This window comes from Anser brachyrhynchus (genome assembly GCF_964034855.1).
Source record: "Anser brachyrhynchus genome assembly, chromosome: 3".
In the NCBI taxonomy this organism is placed as follows: Eukaryota; Metazoa; Chordata; class Aves; order Anseriformes; family Anatidae; genus Anser; species Anser brachyrhynchus.
The window spans coordinates 102,085,778-102,105,578 of record NC_137696.1 but is presented as its reverse complement, the minus strand read 5'-3'; the positions used below and the strand labels follow the sequence as shown (position 1 = coordinate 102,105,578).

The 19,801-nt window shown below is 37.0% G+C and overlaps 1 protein-coding gene across 8 annotated transcripts in view; it reads left to right on the top strand.

Annotated features, from left to right (window-relative positions):
• LOC308191758 (uncharacterized protein) overlaps nt 1-19,801 on the top strand; it is a 50,378-nt gene that overhangs the window by 2,386 nt on the left and 28,191 nt on the right. For 2 of the 8 annotated variants that reach the window (XR_013948256.1, XM_080584570.1), the window contains one exon: nt 13,924-14,014. The exons of 5 other annotated variants lie outside the window; for them this stretch is intronic. Coding sequence is in view for 2 of the 3 variants with exons in the window: in XM_080584570.1 (XP_080440696.1) it covers nt 13,924-14,014 (91 nt within the window). In the remaining variant the exon portion in view is untranslated. One more of the 8 variants, XM_080584572.1, reaches the window with a different exon arrangement.

Here is a 19,801-nt window from a genome sequence, read left to right as displayed (position 1 = left end):
TCAATTAAAACCTTCCTGGAAGAGTTAACATTTCCTGTGGAGTCTTGTGTCTAATACCTGCCAATTTTCTCAGAAGAAAAAAAAAAGGGAAAAAAAAAAAAAAAAAAGAAAGCATAAGCAACAAAATTAGGCCAAATGGTGGTATAAACTTCAAATATCAACATCTCTACATCTCTAAAGTATTCTCTGTGGAAATATAATATTCTTAGCAAAATTTCATTGTTTTGAGGAGAGGGATAAATGCTCCCTATACATATGTCTTTCTCTCTCTCCTTAGTCTTGTCATTAAGAGACAGTACTGAGACGCTGAAGAACATTTGCAGCAATGGAAATTACAGTTTATAAATATTTCACACAACCCAATTTTTATAGTTGATTAATTAGTTTTCAAGAGGCAAGTTAAAAGCCATGAAAAAAACAAAACCTCACTGAATAATTTCTTAAAGAGAATATCAGTAAGCAGATATCCCTTTCAAAACATCACTATTATCAATTGCATGGGCCACTTACCTCAAATACATGTGTTAAAATTAAAAGAAAATTTCAGTATTACTTTACTGGCTATTTTACATAATATAAGCTTTGTACTTACCCCAAGAGAAAAACACATGAACACATACACACATGAACAATGAACACTTTTCGGGCTGAACCAAAATTTTGGTTTTAAATTATTTTTAAAATACCATCTGCCAAATAATGGGACCTTTCTTCTTAAAATTGCATCTGAAATCTCTTAAGCTCACTAAATATGTATGATAGATATCATTATTAATATTTTACCACATCCATCAGGATCATTCAATATCCAATGAACAATTCACATGACAGTCCAGTAGTAGATAAAAGGGACGTTAGAACCCATGCGGCTACTGTAAAGGTGTATAGGACCTTTCTCGCATGTTTAAAATAGAAATTTCAAGAAAACATTAGACATTTGTTTTTTCCTGTTAGAAATTTAGTTCTAATTAGGCTTAGCATATAATCATGTTGAACACACTTCAATCTCCAAATTTTGCTTTCTTATAGGAAAGGCTAAAGAGTCCACAAGTCTGCAGTGAGAATCCAATTCAAAGACAGGCTTTTTCAATTCCAATTGAGCCAGAAGCAGCAACATAGGAGGCAGAACTTTCAGTTGCACTAGCTAAAAGATTCAGTTTCCTAACTGAAACACACAGTAAAAGAGTGCAAATCTCATTTTATCCTAATGCAGAGTAAGAGCTGCACTCTTTTCTAATTAATGCATAAAATTAATTTTAAATCTGGTAACACTGAAATGAATTTCTCTGATAGGGAAAGAAATGAAAACGGAACGCTGTGCAGTATGTGCATACATGTAGAATGATTATTTTGAGAAGGAAAAATTCCAGTATGGAAGCAAGATAATTGCTGGTGTATGTAAAAGTTCAAGCTTAGGGGCAAGCTTCTCTATGGGCACAGTCCTACGGCTCTGATGGAACTGAATTCTTGGGAATACAGTTACTTCTAGGGAATACAGTTACATCTATTTTAATAACACTTTTTTCTTACCTAGATAATTACAAGCCATGAAACAGAAGTAGATGGTGGTCTTCAAAACTGGAGGAAATGATCCTAACAGAAAGAAAAGAATAAAAGACAATAGTTAAAAGCCACAGACAATCTCCATCTTATATATTTTCATTTCCATAAGAAGCAAGGCTCAACAGATATAAGCTGGATTTAGCTAAAAGCAGTTTGATTTATTTATTTATGTTTCAATAAATTCTCTCAGATAACAATACCATTGTGTCTACTACTAAAAATAGTAACCTTTGCCCAAGCTGCAGAACACTAATCTGAAATATTCCAGCAAGACACAATACAATCTTATACTCTTCAAGGCTTTAGAGTCTGTAGTTATCCCTGCAGAGCTGTTGCCTACTGCATATTCTATGCACATGCAATGTAAATGATGTTTTGATTTTCCATTGCTCTCAGAAATCTGCTTCTTACTCGAGGCCTGCATTTCATCCTTTTTTTATCTAAATGGCTTCTGTCTCAGCATGGCTTCTACGCAATTCCTTCAGAAGACTTTGAAAGGTGCCAGTCTTGGCAATACTACTACTGATCTGAAACACTTAAGTAAGACAGACTGCTTCACTAAGCACTGAAAACATACACAAGCCTAAGTAAGGTAGACTGATCCAGACTTTACCTTTCTCAGACTGGAAGCAAGAAGAGAAATAAGAAATGAAAAGATAAGAACATACATCAGCTTAATACGATTGGTATGTTTTTGGTCTTCGTCCCTGACAGTTTCAGAAACTGAGCTCTGATCCTGCCTATTGACAAGTGCCCTATTGCTGTAGGCTAGGTCTCTAATGGTTATTGAACACATATAATCCATCAGTTTTTGTCTGGTCTCCCCTGTAAACTTTAGTAGTCACATTTCAAGCTCAAATGTCCCGCATTTATCTATTCTAAATCGTTTCTAATGCCACAAAGCAAAGGTTCAACATTGTGTTAACAAGATAAAGTGGTAAAGAAGTGACCTAGAGAAGCATCCAGAGGATGACTTTCATTGGACTCAGACATCCACTCGGGAGGGTGACATCTTAAGAGCACACACCAGAGGGAAAGTGTATCTTAGCAGCAGCAAAAAAGAAGTGTTTGAGGTGTCAGAACTGTTAAAAAGTATTCAGGACAAAGAGCAAGGAAGAGCTGACTGGAAAATGCGAAAGGTGTTCCAAGTATCAAAACTTCTAGTTACAGTTCTGGTTCATTATTCCTTCATTACAAAGGCTTTTTCATTCTCTGGATCATAGTGTGGGCAGGAGGAAAATCAGCAAACAAAGCCTAAAACATAAGCAGAACAGTCAGCAAGGTAGTGGTTGAAAATAACTTTCTCATCAACGACCAATGTAAAACTCTTCAAGTGAACAAAAACAAATTATTTAAGAGAGCCATCAAATCCACTATCTTCCCTCAAACGATGTACAAAAATATTTCAGTGTTTTTGTATGAAGGCATTTAATGGTTAGACATGCCTTGAAAAATCAAAGTATCTGCCTCCATTACAATGTATTTTAGAGTTTAATAAAATCTGTTCCATAAATTAATATCATATTAAAATCAAGATGAAGCTTTTCTCTTACTGAGTTTCTTCTATTGCATTTTTCCTGGTGCTGAAACCGTTTTCTGGTATTATGGGAATGTAAACTGGGACAACCTACAATCCCAGTATTTTTGGTCCCTGCCCAGAGGGAAACCTTTCCATGTCTCTGTTTTAATTCATGCTTGGACTCTCCACATGACAATTCGATCCACTCTAAGTAGGTTACCATGCCAACCTCCTTAACGTTAACCTTTACAAGAAACCACAGAAAAATTGCCAAATAATTCAGGATAGCTGTTCTAAAATAACAGCAATGCTTTAAAATGCTACCACCTGGTGGTAACCGAGTAGCAAAACCTTGACACATGCTAAAAACGGATGACCAAATTCTGCCTCTGACTAAATAAATTGCCAACTTTAGAGGCGTTGCAAACCAGTTAAGGGAAGCTAGTGGGATTGTATAACGTTCACCTACAATGAACTGTGGCTGAGTTCAGGAGAGAGAATATGACACATCAAATTTTGCATGGTCTAGTATCATGCATTATACACGTTTCATGCATCACAGTTCACATACGTATCTGTGAATAAAAAGCCAAAATTAAAGTTCACTAAACAAGATGGTTAAGGAGATGGTTCACTACTTGGTATTGAATGTGCAGGCTATTTGTCCTGGTACAGAATAAAAGATAGAGATACACAAATAAGGAAAAAGGATGAATTTTCTACAAGGGTAAATCCACTGACTTCAGCAGAGCTACAGCCACAGGAAAACATTTGGAGATCCCCTTGTCAATTGCCTTATGTAACATGATGTGTATTAATCAGTAGCTAGGATAAGGTAGAAGAGACAAATGTGCATTTCTACAAATATCCAATGATTGCTATTAAAATCTTTACATTTGCCACTTTCAAGTAATGAAATCCCTGTTCTCCGGGCAGAGAAGCCAAGAACACCAAACACTTCAGAGAAACCAGTTAGGGAATACTGCAGACTTTTATAACAGACACCATGGGCCTGGGTCTGATCTCACTTACACTGAGTCAGTACAAGGCTGCCTCTGCTGGCTTCAGCTGAATTATTTCTGATTCATATTGGACGGAGATCAAAACAAAGTCCTCCTCCTCCAAGTCTAATTAATTTTGTTTTTAGTCTCGCTTGCATTTGAATTAACAGTGGACAGTCAATACATATGCATTAAAATTTCCCTGTTAACTCTGATGATAGAAGCATATGTGTGTTTCACAGAGTGCTGTGTGTCAGCGTACCTGGAGAATATGGTTTTGGTTGGTACAGACAGATCATAAAGGAAGATACCCATAAGTATGAGAAAATGCCTGATAATTTGCATAAGCATCTGGCAGTGTGCTAGGAGGGCCAAAAGCTCACACCGCATCTGCAGATCATCATCAGATTGCTTTGCCACTGCTTCTGAATGGCCTTATATATCATAGCCCATGCTTCTGAATGACCTTATATATTTCAATTCTGAAATTACAGCTTCCTTTTCTGCCTTTCAAATTACCATTGAGCTTACAGGCTTAGAGGTAAATGTGCTAGCTCTTCACCCTTCTTCAGAAACAGAAAATCCTTCCCTGTATGTGAAAGCGTCATTTTTTTAAAAGATGTGGAGTTTTGTTGTTGGTTTGGGTTTTTTCTCCCCTGCTAAATTCAGTTTCCTAATCCAGAATCATTACATTGATTGACAGATGCATAATAGCCAGAAATGCATGGTAAAGTTGAAAAGGAAAATAACCTTTGCTACAGTATAATATTTCATGTAAAAAGCTATACAGTAGCAGTTGTGATACCTTAAATTTCCTATATTATTTCCTATACTTATGATAGCATATAACTGTAACATCTATTTAGACTTATATTTTATGATGGTCATTGCAGAAACTGACCACTGTGAAGTAGAATAGCTTGTACAAAGAAATAAGGAAAAATATCAGATGAGAAGACGCTTTCTTTTTTTTTCTGGGAAAAAAAATAAAAGATTATTTTAGCCACCTTTCTACGTGTATCCAATTGGTTCTGTTTTATATCACTTCAGATGACATTAGAATGCTAGTATCATGTACAAAAGCAAGAGATCCTTTCAATTACTTACGCATGTGTTCAGACTGAGTTTTTCACTGGGACTCAAATGGAAGCTGATTTGCACATTCCATTTGTTCTTTGTACACTGTAAGTACCTGCTACTAAATTTATGTTGATAATCAAAGATATCTTTTCTGACTTTTTTTCATATTTTTGCTCATATTTCTGAGGAATGGTCAAGAAATAAGAATTAGATTTTTTTGACAATGCCAGTTCTGTCTGAATCCCTAATTATTACTGGTGATTATTTGCACATGCAGGCTAATGGGCATTTCTTTCTAACACATTTTCCTCTGGAAAATCACAAAATATTGAATATACTTAATATGCTCAGGTTGCACACATCTTGTAAACCTAAATATTGACCTGGCTTTCCCTAAGGTGGCAATATGGTAGTGCTTTAAGAGCCTTGCTGAGTAACTAGGGGAGTGATAGATTAGAAAACAAAGTCATTTCAGTCACCACCTACACACACACTTCAACCATTAAAAGTAGATTACATATTTGCAGTTTGTAGTCCAGCTGGTAAAAGGTCTGATTGCCCAGAGTTTTGTCAATGCCAATAAGCAGAAGGAAGTATGTATCTGGACAGATGAACAAAATCACTGATGGGAGTCTCTGACTGAGCTAGAAATCAGGAACTATGAGGTAAGTGCAGTGTGATTAAAGTCAAGATAGCTGGCACTAATAAACAAGAGCCTCAGGCTGGACAATCTAAAGGAGCAAGAAAACTAAGGGAGACAAAAAGAATGGAGGAGCTAAGAATGCCACGATTTCAGAAAAGAAAAAAAAAAAAAGACATGATGTTACATCGACATTTGAATTTCATGAACAAATGAAAATACTTCACAGACACCAATATACACATGTTTCTAGAGAATTCTATGACAGTCGTGATAAGAAAAAAAATCTGCAAACAACTCAGTTTTCTCAGGCAGGAGAGGACTTAAACACAGTTTAGGTCAGGGCCCCATACATGAGTGGAAGGAAGAATCAAGGGCTAAAGCAGATGAAAAACAGAAAGAACGTTTGGGATACAAAGTGAAAGTCTGAAATTAAAGGAGCCAGAAACACTGAACACAGCTCCGATCCTTAACATAAGCAAAACCAGAAATCAACTAGATCATTACAAAAATAGAGAATAATAAGAAATGTAGTAAAAAAAAAATATTAGCAGTGTGACTCTTGAAGATAAAGGAAGCTATTCTAGTAATAGAAATGTGTACTATTTTTAATAGTTTAGAGATAGTAGGTCACACAATTACAGCTCCATCGTGTACATACTGAAACATCAGAATGTTTAAAAGTTTTATAGGAAACTTTATAGCATAATGAAAAAGAGGAACTAAAGAGTTAAAACAGTATAGAATTTGGCATTGCAAACAAGCTGGAGAAATTTAATAAGGAAAAAGCAGAAATAAAGCTACTTAGAGTGGCTTCAGTCTCAAGTACCAGGAACACTAGTGCTTCAAAGAACTAAATGCTAAAGCCCATATCTCCACTAGCCCTTACCACATGCCACGTTTCGTTTTACAGAATGTTCATAGAATGGTGTCTTTTTTAATGGTATTTTCTAGCAAAGGATATATTTGTCTTGATTTGTCAACCTATTGCTTTGCACCTGATCTAGTAAAAGTAAACAGATCCTAAGTGAAACGAGACCCTTTATAATGCTGGCCTATTCCTCAAAGGATTTGACTCCAGGGTTTTATATAAAAGAGAACACAGGAGGTCCTGCAGATGAAAAATCTGTAACTAGGCACAAAAAGAGTGAGGTCCTATGCAGAGTGCAGTGTATGACTTGTAGCGATCATCACACAAACAACTAGGCAAGTAACCTGCAATGCTAAGCAACATGGCCAGACTGATCCTTGGTATAACTCCATATATTAGGAGGAATTTGTATCCCAGACGACTGTCGTGTTGAGTCTCATTTGAACCTGATGTAAGCAGGTTCAACTCCCTTGATATCAATGCAATACGACCAGCTTAGAGTAGGAGGCATGGATTTGGCATAACATGTCTCTTGTAGTGAATTGATTTTGTGAAACACCACAGTTTGTCAGCCCTTTTGATATCTCCAGTCTCTGGAGATCTGCCCCCTTCTAGTACTGCATTGATTCATTGCTGAGTTGACCTTTACGAATGGACCAGAATAGAATAGAATTTAGTTTGTATAACGCCTTTCATTCTGAAGATGTCTCCAATCACTGATAAACCAATAATAATATGAAGCTAATGTATAGGCAAATAGAAAAACAGTTGTAAATTAGGCAGCAGTACATATACTGCCTTGAATACAAGACTATTAAAATGAAACAAAAATAAAAACAAAAACAAACACATGGTTTGCTTGTATTTGGGAGTTTTCTCCCTTTACTTTTAAATCATAACACTACAGAAAACATTTTGTGTGTTTGGAATACACTGAACTATAGTATAAATCAATATGTAACACTTTTCACTGATCCATTCTTTTGGATTTAAAAACATTTTGTTTCTTCCAGATGAAAAATTTTCCTTTTTTTTCAGACTTAGTTTAAGGCAAATCTATGCAGTTGTTTTTGAGATGTGTGAGACTGTGCTTTGCAGGTCTTGAAAACCTATTTCTACAAAGTTTCCTGTTGACCATATGAAAACATTTTTTTTTTCAGCTCCATTACTTCCTCTCAATTTCTTGATACTTCTGTGGTAGCATAGAGGTAAAGAATTATCATCATGCTCTTCATCTGAAAGACTAAAAATGCTTTAAATGCTACAGAAGTTATGGAGCAATATGCTGATACATTCAAACTGTTTGTGAGCCTGCAAAGCCAATATCTGCCTTACATGTCTTTATATTCACACAGAATTGTATTATGCTTAATAAGACTTCTAGTAGCTGAATTGCTTGGTATGCTTATGATCACAGGGAGCTATAGCATGGTAACAAAGAGTGCATGAAGCACTTGCTTTGCTAGAAAAGCAAAGGACATGCATAAGGAAAAGCAGTCTGTGAGCCTGAAAAGCAATAAAACCGTGGAATAAGGGAATGCAAGAAATTCAATGTCAGGAAAGCTAATTTGAAAAGGTTTAGGAGTGCAGACCAGCTTCTTCTTTACTCCATATTAGCTACAGTTGCCTGACGTCAGATGCTGCCATTCTGATGCATGTTTTATATTTTCTTGCTACTAGTGTAAGATAACCCCAGATGATTAATGTGTTGTAAAAACATATCTTTGTGGGAGAATGTTGAAAGTCCTCAGAGATACTTGCATTGCTCCTAAATGCAGTTTTGAAAATCTATTCTGTCTGTTTGTCTGACTGGTAAAGGATTTCCTACTCTGCACCAGCTAATATATGGTTATGAAATGCCAAGACAGACATCTGAAATGTGCATACATCTCAGAGTTTAGGGAACTTTTCAAATATAGACTTTTTTTTCCTTTTTTTTTTTTTTTTTTCCTGAAAGTGGATACAGTAGATTGTAGCAGATGGCTTGTTCTGTCTGGTAAATCCTTCTTAGTTCGTGGCTCATTGAACTAGTCGTGTCATTACAGTCTAGCATGTTAATTTGGAATCCATGTGCTAAACTTCAATGCAAATTTTTATGATGAAAAGATCTGATCCGTTTGCACAATAGCTACTCTTTCTTACTCAGTACAACAAAGTAGTTAAAGCTCCCTCTGGATATTTTTTCAAGCTAGATTTTCAACTGTCCTCTACAATTTGATTGGAAAAGCAGATTGTGTCTAGTTGCTAGGAGGTTAATGCAAGCATATATTTTTCCTAGTGACTTGGAAACCTGGAGACTAAAAAGAAAAATCCATTTAATATAATAATCTAAAATTAACTATAGTCTACATTTACATCTGTATCTTTCACTTCCTTAACCATTTTCTTGGCACAGAAGTTGCTGAAGAACTTCAAATTTCACATGCTGTAGTCTGTTGGTCTCTACAACATAAGGCAATTTTCACTAGAAGCACATGTTAAAGAAACTTAGAAACTAATCTTCAGCATTATGTAGTGGATTTCCACAAGCCTTTTAGTGATTAAAATTTTAATCACCTGATGATTAAAGGTTTCATTACTAGGCAATTAGCACCTAAAGTTAAGTGCCAGGCGTTTAACACTGTATTGGAAGTGGAACTGCCACCGGTGGGGGATTGCAATGTTGAATGGATCATAATGGAGCCATGAAGTAGAAGCAAAGGGGGCAGACAAGGTCAGAGGGAAGGGGAAGCTTCAGGTGCAAGTGTATGAGCAGTGAGGATCTTTTTCAGAAGGTTTCAGAAGGAGATTTGGTCTGATGATGGACATGTCAGGGCTGGAAGTTCCATGGGGGTCCAGGAGCAGTGGGAGCTCTCTGCAGCAGCAAGGCAGGGCTTGGCACCAGAGCCCATCCCACCACCTGCCAGGAGCAGGGCAGCTGGGGCATTGGGGCAGCTCCAGCCCCAGGCATCGTGCTCCTCTCGGGGGATAAAGCCAAGACAAGGCTGGACCAGCCCCAGTGGAGACCATGGCCAGGCAGGACCAAGCAGGACAGGGCTGTGGGGAGAGGGAGATGGGCCTTGCCACAGCCTTGCTGGGGCAGGGGCTGATGGCCCTGGGGGCCTGCACGGTACTTCAGGCCTTGCATGGTAACGTGGATCTTGAGTCAGAGTGAAGCCTGTGTGGAAACTGGTCACAAGGAGTATTTGTTCAATTTTCTGTGTCTTTTGAGATAGAAACCACTACAGAAAACCTTACTAGTTCTTGTAGAACATTATAATGTGGATTGTTATTGCTTTTGTTTTCCATGAAAGGATATATTTAGCTGGAAACCTTCTCTCTGTTACCGTAAGAAAACTGAACTGCAATTTAAACAAGATTCATTATTTTGTGTTTATTTCAGAATTGAAGATCTTGCATATTGGCAGTGAGTGTTGAAATGCTGAGCTGGAAGCTGATTAGTTCTTTTCTTAGCTCTTGCTAGTTTTAGCTGCCTCTTAATCATTTTTTCTTTTTTCTTTTTTTTTTTTTTCTTCTCACCAGCAGGAACATTTTAGTCCTAGAAGGGTTGCACAGACTTTTTTCCAGTAAATATATCTAGTATTGATTTATCTGTGAACAAACTGCATTTGTTGTTTCAGTATAAAATATGTACAGTACACATTGGAGCTGGAAGATGTTAGAATTCTCTGATCTTCCAGAATAATAAATAATAATAATAATAAAAAAGACCTGATTTTAAAAAAGACCTTGTTCTGACTCAGTTCCATAGCTCACTTTAATATTAGAGGAAGATGCATTCATGTATCAGAGTCTAGACTGTGGAGCTTAATATATTCCTTCAGTGTTATCGTGCTGTTTCAAGATAGCATAGGGGTCTGAAACTACAACCAGTCATTCAGAGGGATAGAAAGGTCACTTTCTTTTTCTTTCTTTCTCTTTCTTTCTTTCTTTCTTTCTTTCTTTCTTTTTCTTTCTTTCTCTTTCTTTTTCTTTCTCTCTTTCTTTCTTTCTTTCTTTCTTTCTTTCTTTCTTTCTTTCTTTCTTTCTTTCTTTCTTTCTTTCTTTCTTTCTTTCTTTCTTTCTTTCTTTCTTTCTTTCTTTCTTTTTTTTCAAAATTCACCATTTGAGTACCCTTCCAGTGACTACAGTCATTGAGAAGCTGGGCAAACCAGTCCACAATATAAAGTCCAAGGTACTTGTATTAGATTTAGTAAGTATGTTTGGAAAAAGAATACAGTTAAAACCCAAACCCTCCCCCATGTATTACCTAATTGTTTTTATTTGGTAGAAGAGAAATGTAGTAAGTACTGGACTAAATTCTGTCCTTGCTTCTGCTGAAAAGCTGGATAGCAAGATAGCAACTAAAAAAAGAAGCGTCGGAATGAATCAAGCACTAACGGAGCTATATATGAGTAGGAATTAGATGGTGTGAGCTGAAATAGGTTTTTGCAGAAATGGAGTTAAAAAAAGCACAAAGCAATGTAAAAATAGCTTAAGAATGAAGGCTTGATTTCAATCTGATGTTTTGGGAATAGCAAATAGTACACTAAACTGTTCCATCACCTGAAGAAGTAATGTAAAGTAACAAACAAAATCCTTTTTGCAAAGCAACTATTAAAGAGATATTTTAACCTGGATTATATCTTTTTTCTTTCTTTTATTCTTTTTTTTTTTTTTGTGAATGACAAAAGCCATGAAGACTGCACGTTTCCTTTTATACTTTTTATTTAAAAGGTGGTGTTACAATGGTCTCTGCTTGCATGAATAATTTGCATTGAGACAGACTGAATTTCAGCATGGAAGTGAAGTCTGAATGCTGGTTTTGTTCATTTTTATAAATTTATGATAAAGTCCTGCAAATTTACAGCAGAAAATGCTACAGATGTTACAGGCACAGCTGCAGCATTTCAAAGATCTATAGGGTCTATAGAGTGGGTAGGGTGGGATTTGTCTCATCTTTCTTTTTAACTGTTGGCAGAAATTCATCTGACTAGTTTTACATAGCTACCTTGGAAGAAAAGGGCTTACGTCCTTGAGGTACTTATTTCTGTCCACTAACTGCAAAATGGACTGACTCAGACATGTTTGCATTGTGGATATTTATGCCTGATGCAATGAATTATATCCTTAGGAGTATGAAGTTCTTCCTCAGGTGCTCGTGCTCAGCTTTCATTTTTATAAACCCTAAATAAATCTGGATCATCAGCAACTTGTCATATTTCTACTTGGATGAGATGAATCATGCCCTGGCAGTGTTTATCTTTTTTATTTTTTTTTTCTTTTTAGCCCAAGTGCATGACTATGCAGATTGAAAATCTGTAGACAAATGTGGTTGTAAACAAATTAGATGGGATGAATTCAGCCTTGAGTATTTTATCCTCTTTAACAGGCAGCCATTATGTTCCTGAGCTGGTAACAAACCATCTCAAAATGAAATGTACTGTACAGCACTAACTGCAGATACCAACAAGCCATTAGGTGGCAATTTAAGAAAAATAAATTAACATAATAATTACAGCAAATTCTGATGTTTATACTGGCAACAGTGACCTCAGTACCTTAAGGGGAGATGAGTTTTGTTGGTGGTGGTGGTTGGTTGGTTGGTTTTACCCTTTTTTGTTTTTAATATAAGACTACCATGCAGCAGGAAACAGATTTATTTATTTGTAATTCCATTATTGTTTTTGTACTTGTTATAAAATGAAGTTACAAATTCTGATGGATTTTGAGTAATGATAGTTATTGAAAGCCCATACTCATGAGTAACTGATGTTGAATGGCAAGAGAAAATCTTGAGACGCTTTAGCTAGCATTATCAAGTTAATATTTTTCTGGCTGGCTTTTAAAGAAAAGACTTTTTGAGGAAATTATTTGGAGGCAAGCAAGACAATTTCTGAAGGAAAATACAAAAACACAGCCATAGAAAAGGTCACAGCCAGCTAATTAGATTTAAGGAGGTAGTAGCTGGTCAATTGGATGTAACCCTATGGTAAACTAAATTAACAGGGGATCAGACTTCTATATGGCTACAGTATGTCTTTATTAAAAAAGACCTGGTTGAAAATAATAAAAAGGAGATTGTCAAAAGCACTTTGAAAACAGAATTATTACTTTTGTAAGCACAAGCATATGTACTGGAAAATACATGAAAAAGATTTAGAGCCTGAAATACATACATACACAGACACATTTATTTAATCTATGAGAGTGCAATGAATAGGTCAAAGAGGAAATGTAAAATTATCTGTATACTTCTCACATTCATCATAAGATGCAGAATAATTTATTTCTTCTTAGTGTGTTAGTCTATGAGGTCACCTACTTACAGAAAACATGTTCTAGGAGGTTTCACTTCTGGTTGCAATCAAGCTAAATTCAGGTGGTTAACTGATTACAACAGGGTTGCAAGTAACTTCCCATATAACTGGGTGTGATCTCTCAATGAATTAGAAATAAATCAGTGATCCCAGTTACGGAAACATAAAGACAACTTATTTAAACGTTTAAATGCAGGGAAGATATTTAATAACATTAGAGATAGCGTGCAGGTACCATATAAGAGCCAACTGTCGACATTAGAACCTCCTTTGGTCCTTTCTTATCATCAGCAGTCCATGATCAATTCTGATTGGAAGGCACAACATGGTGAAAAGGCAGAACTGTAAAAAGCTCTTTTGAAACATAAATGCTATAAGATAGTTATTTCCCCAACTTTGTTCATTTTTTCTGCTCATATATAATGACTTAATTATATGAAACAAGTCATGCTATCATACTTAATCTTATTTTCATTTACTGTATATGCAGATATCTAAATTGTTTAACAAAATACTTAATGGAATATTCCAGATGCTATGTTTTCTTATCAAAAATTATCATGCAGTGCAAGGATGAAAAGTTTTAATAAGGTAAATTCAAATGCACAATACTGGGAATCTGGGAAGCAATGTTGGCTTTTGGCTTTTACAGAACTATTGAACTGGTGAGAGGGAAGGCATTAGGACTGTAATGTGGGAAGACCCTCTGAAAATGTTTAAATATTGAGTTAATCCTCTACCGAACCAAATAAACTGGTTTTGAATGAATGATTCCATTTTGGACCAATGGACACTTAGTATATATCTGTATGCACCTTTATTATGAAAGGCAATTAGAAATATTATTGCTTAACTTCACACCATGCACCAGCTGCAAAACAATTACAATGACTGTAGCAACCACCGCTGAACAATAAACCACAACATCAGTTTTGTTTTTGGTTCATCAGGAGACCAGTTGGCAGAGTCCCTTGGGAGGCAGTGCTGAAGGGCAAAGGAGTCCAGGAAGGCTGGACACTCTTCAAGAAGGAAATCCTAAAGGTACAGAAGCAGGCTGTCCCCATGTGCTGAAAGATGACCTGGTGGGGAAGAAGACCAGCCTAGCTGAACACAGAGCTGTGGCTTGAGATCAGTAAGAAAAAGAGGGTTTATGACCTTTGGAAGAAGGAGCAGACCTCTCAGAGGGACTACAAAGATGTCATGAGGCTGTTCAGGGAGAAAATTAGGAGAGCCAAAGCCTACCTTGAGCTCAACCTGGCTATTGCCATTAAGGACAATAAAAATGTTTTTATAAATACATAAACAAGAAAAGAAGGACTAAGGAGGATCTCCATCCTTTATTGGATGTGGGGGGAAACATAGTAGCAAAAGATGAGGAAAAGGCTGAGGTAATTAATGCCTTCTTTGCCTCAGTCTTTAGTAGTAAGACCAGTTGTTCTCTGGGTACTCAGCACCCTGCGCTGGTAGATAGGGACATAGAGCAGAATGAAGCCCTCATAATCTAAGAGGAAATGGTTAGAGACCTGCTACGCCACTTACATGTACGTAAGTCTATGAGGCCAGATGGGATCCACCAGAGGGTAATGAAGGAGTTGGTGGAAGGGCTCACCAAACTGCTTTCCATCATTTATCAGCTGTCCTGGCCTGCAGGGGAGGTCCCATTAGACTGGTGACTAGCAAATGGGATGCTCATCTACAAGAAGGGCTGGAAGGAGGATCTGTGAAAATACAGACCTGTCGGTCTGTCCTCAGTGCTGGGGAAGCTCATGGAGCAGATTATCTTGAGAACCGTCACACAGCACTTACAGGACAACCAGGAGATCAGGCCCAGTCAGCATGGGCTTATCAAAGGCAGGCCCTGCTTGACGAACCTGGTCTCCTAGGACAAGATGATGTGCTCAGTGGATGAGGGAAAGGCTGTGGATGCAGTCTACATAGACTTCAGTAAGACTTTAGACAGCGTTTCCCACAGCATTCTCCTGAAGAAGCTGGCTGCTCAAGGTTTGGATGGGTGTACGCTTCATTGGATTAAAAACTGTCTGGGTGGCTGGGCCCAAATAGTTGTGGTGAATGGAGTTAAATCCAGTTGGAGGCCAGTCACTAGTGGTGTCCCCCAGGGCTCGGTACTGGGGCCACTTCTCTTCAATATCTTCATCAGTGATCTGGAAGATGGGATAGAGTGTACCCTACATAAGTTTGCAGATGACACCAAGTTAGATTTATATATTTTTTTTCTGGTGGCTAACAACAGTCACTGAAGGACTGTAGATGGCCAACCAATCTCCGCTACACCCCTCTCTCATTCCACGTCCTCAAAGGAAGAGTGGGGGGAGAAAATATGACGAAAAAAAAAGAAAAAAGGCTCTCAGGTTGAGATAAGGATAAATTAATTAAAGAAAAAAAGAAAGAGAACAAAACAAAACAAAACAAAACACACAAAGGCTGTGTGGAAGAGGAAGAAAAAAACAATTATTCTCTAATTCTCATCAGCAAGCAATGCTCAGCCATGTCATAGGAAGCGGGGCCTCAATACATATAGCAGTTGTTTGGGAGGACATATGCTTCCACGAGAGCCCCCTCCCTCCATCCCTTTTCCCACCTTTTATTGCTGAGTGTGACACCCTATGGTATGGAATATCCCTTTGGACGGTTTAGGTCAGCTGCTCTGGTCATGTCCCCTCCCCACCTCTTGCCCACCCCCAGCCTGCTGGCTTACAGAGGGTTTGAAGGGAGTCCTGATGCTGTGCCAGTATTGCACAGCAATAGCCAAAACACGGGGGTGATACCACCACTGCTCTAGCTACAGGTGCAGAACACAGCACTGCATGAGCTGCTGTGAGGAAAGTTAACGCCATCTCAGCCAGATCCAGTACAAGGACACACCTATTATTATTTTTTTAATTTTTATTACTATTATTAATTTTAGTTCTTTAGTTTTCTCAAAATCTTCAGGTTTTTACGTGCTTTTATTCACTAATTTAGAACTAATCACTTCTCTTTTCTTCTCTTCTTCTCTTTTCTTCTCTTTTCTTCTCTTTCAGCAGCCTTCTAAAAATGTAGCTACTGGCTACATTAATTTACATTAATTAATTAATTAATACAGTATTAGTCTCCCAACTAACACAGCATCTATATTGCTACTTCCTGCCCCCCTTTTAATGTATCCCTAAAGGCTTCCCTGTTCTTCCAATCAGCAACTTCACCTATCTTGCACATTGCTGTATTTTCACTTGACAGCATTCAAATGAATTTGTTTGAATGGACCATTTCATCATACTACCTAGATTACACTGTGTTACTGGCCTTATTTAATCATCATTCATCTTTCTTCAAGTCTTTAAATCACTCAGATGTTTTTCTGTATTTAATTCTAGCTCATTTAGATCAATATTAAATGATACCAATATTAAATGATACCAGCATTATTTCTGGTCAACCCAGAGCCCTGCTAGAAATGTACTATTTCATCAAGATCTCAATTACCTTTTGAGATCTGCCAGTCAGGTGTAATCCAAATGACCTGACAATTGTTGATACTGCATTTTGCTGCTTTTTAAAGCATGTGACAGGACATTAAAAAAGGTGCATTTGCATGTTTACCTTCCTCATCCAAGTTTTTAATCACATCCAGGTATACAATAGCAATACAGAACTGTGCATCTGAATTTCATCAGAATATTTGACCTACTACCACCTGATGCTTGATTAAAAATTTGCCTTATAGGAAAATAAGAAAGAGATTTTTTTAGTCATGAAGCAGACAAGAGGCTGAGATTTCAAAATGTAGTTGTTAATAGAGATTTTTCAATTTGTGGGGCAATATCCCAAGGGACTAGTACTTTGCCAAGTGCTATTCAATAATTTTTTCAGGAATGTAGACAACAACATAAAATGTTGTCTGAGTTTGCAGATGACATACTGATGAATAGGATAGTAAACAACAGGAGAGGTTGCCACTACAGAATGATATGAATTGTTCAGTTAAATGGTTGCTCTCCAAACAAGCATGTTTTCAAAGAGCTGAAGATAATGTAATTCATCCAGGGACAAGGAATGTTCTAGGTAAAGGACAGGAACACTGTTCTGGAAAACAGTAATTCAGAAGGTACACTAGAGTCATAGTATACGAGTGTCCTAATGTGTTGATCCAGTTTTGGATGTATAAAGAGGAGCTTATAGAGTAAGAATATGCCACTGCAAATACAGTTGTTCAGATTATTACTGTACTACTGTTTGTCATCTCTTAACTGCATTTAAAGAGGATGTTAGAAAAATAACGTGATAACTGTAAAACAAACCTTCTAAACTGAGCCTTTAGGGACTCGATTTATTCTGTGAATCAAAGTGGGGGTTAAAAGGCAATTTGATTCCCATATAGAGATACTTACTTTTACTTTGAAATGCAATCTGATCATGAAGGAAAGGAAATATTTCAGTCCTGCAGACAAAAACATTATGAGATATGCACATTCAACCTTGAAACGGTGACAATAAATGTAATTAACAACATATCAGGGAAGGTAATAGATGTGCTGTTGCTTTGAGTCTGTGAAATGAGATTAGATATCTTTCTGAAAAACATGCTTTGACTCAGCATCTGAGAAAATTATATACATTATAGACCAAGTGATCATAATGGTCTGCACACAAACACCATGAATCTATTTGTCAGCTGAGAAGCATTGGCAAAGAAAAACAAGGGGTAATCTGCCAGAATTTAATCCTCTCATGGCATTTGGAAATGGCAACATTTTGCTGTATTATGCTGGTTGAGAGTATCTGGAGCAATGTGGCAGATCTCCTCTCCACACAGAGGGACCTGTGTTTGGTATGACAGAAAATAACCAGCTTGCTTCTGCAGAGAACAGAGGAATGTGATGAGTACTCAGAGCATCCTAAGGTGGGTGATATGTTGAAAGAAAACTAGTTGTGGGTGATCAAAAAGGTTTCGTGATGTGATAACTCCAGAGGTGTACACTTCTGCCTGACAGTGTGTTTGAAAACCTATTAAACCAAATTACAACCAAGAAACAGTTAAGGCATATTACCTTGACCTTGTGGCTTTGGGTGTTTTTTTTGTTGTTGTTGTTTTGTTTGTTTGTTTTGTTTGTTTGTTCTTGGATTAATTAGCATGAATCTTTTTTAAAAATGAACAGGAACACTTACAAAAAAGTAGCTTGCAAATGTGGTTAGCGGCTTTTAGTAGTCATTTGGTAAAAGCCTGAACAACAGTGTGAGAACTTCAGCAACAGAACAGCTTGTCAAAATGAAACTTTAGGCAGATGGTTCTAAATCACTGGAACTCTACTGCATATGCTGAATGCTCGAACAGTTCTATGAATAACAGAAAGCTGTCCACAAACATGGAGAAAAATAGCAGATGTGTGAGGCTGATGTTACCTGATCTCCATCACACGAAATCCTATCACTGTCAAAAGTGCTGTCTCTTGCTTGCTTGAGAAAGTGACTTTTCTAAGTCACAGTTGATGAAGCTGTTCCTAAGAAATGCATCCATTTTTAAATACTGTACCTCAGCCTGTTGCTGTGAAAACTGGGAACTTACTTGGACAGACCAACAGCAGCTACAACAATAGTTCCAAAGGACATTTCAAAACCTCTTAACCTCCGATTTAAATGTCAACATTAAATGTATGTCTACTTTCAGTTATCTTACCAAATACATTTCACTTCCACGCAACAGATCAAGTCTTATTCACAGAAATTCTATTTCATGAATCTCTGTTTTCCATGTCCCTGTAGGGTTCTACTCCAATGTAATGGTCTGAAGTAGCAATTGTTTTCTTGTTCAGCCTTTGTTTAGCATCTCATTCTCTAGAGTTCTGGTCACCTCAGAGAAGGAGACATAAGTTTGGTCCTATTCCAAGTACTGTTCCTTCATTTCACAGCAAACTCTTAAGTACAAAAAATACTGGCTTACAGCAGAACTCCTTCTTTCTGTGATAAGTAGTAGAAACTTTGGCCTACAGGGCTCTAGTTTTGAGGATTTTTTTTTCTCAGAGAAGTGAGGGCCCCACAGAAATAAGACTATTCATTTCTGATGAGTACAATAGTGTGATAAACTAAAGCAGAAAATGCAGTCTTTGGCTACTGATCTTTCATTCAGTACATATGTAGGGATCGGTCACACCTGAAGACCTTCAGGCATGAATGCACTTTTTCTGTAGTCTTAACTAATTTTATCTATATTGCTTAGTATTTGGTATTGGTGGAAACTTTAGGCATCCTTCTATTACATTACTGACTTCAGTGTAGTATGGTGGAAATACTGGTATTCCACAAAACTGTTGTGTTTTGAATTATAACCCTAAAACTGCTTACAGTGCTTTTCTAAAAAATATATAGCAGAATGCAGATGAGGAAAACATGGTACTATTTGTAAAGTGTAAGAATATGACAAATAGTGTACTTTCACCATATTCCAAGAATACATATAAAATGAGATACTTTGATATTCTTAGTTTATATAATCATACCTTCAGTTTGAGGCATAATGGGAGCCTATGCAAAGTGAGAAGAAAAAAGAAATACAAAACATTTATTTTGGCTGTGCTTGCCTGAGACTTTTAATGTGTTACCCTTCCAAGTCATTTTGATATGTGTACTCTGATCCTAGAAACTGGCAGATTGACTAATACCTTCAGAGTCCAAAGGTGTCTTTTATTTGGAGCTCAGAAGTCCAAGCCAAAGACTAAGAACAAAGTGCATTTTTAGCATACCAGGTGATTTAACATTACTAGTTAGGATGTCATCCTAGAACTGCAAATTAGGATCTTTTGATAAGTAGCATTTTTGGTTTGGGGTATTTTT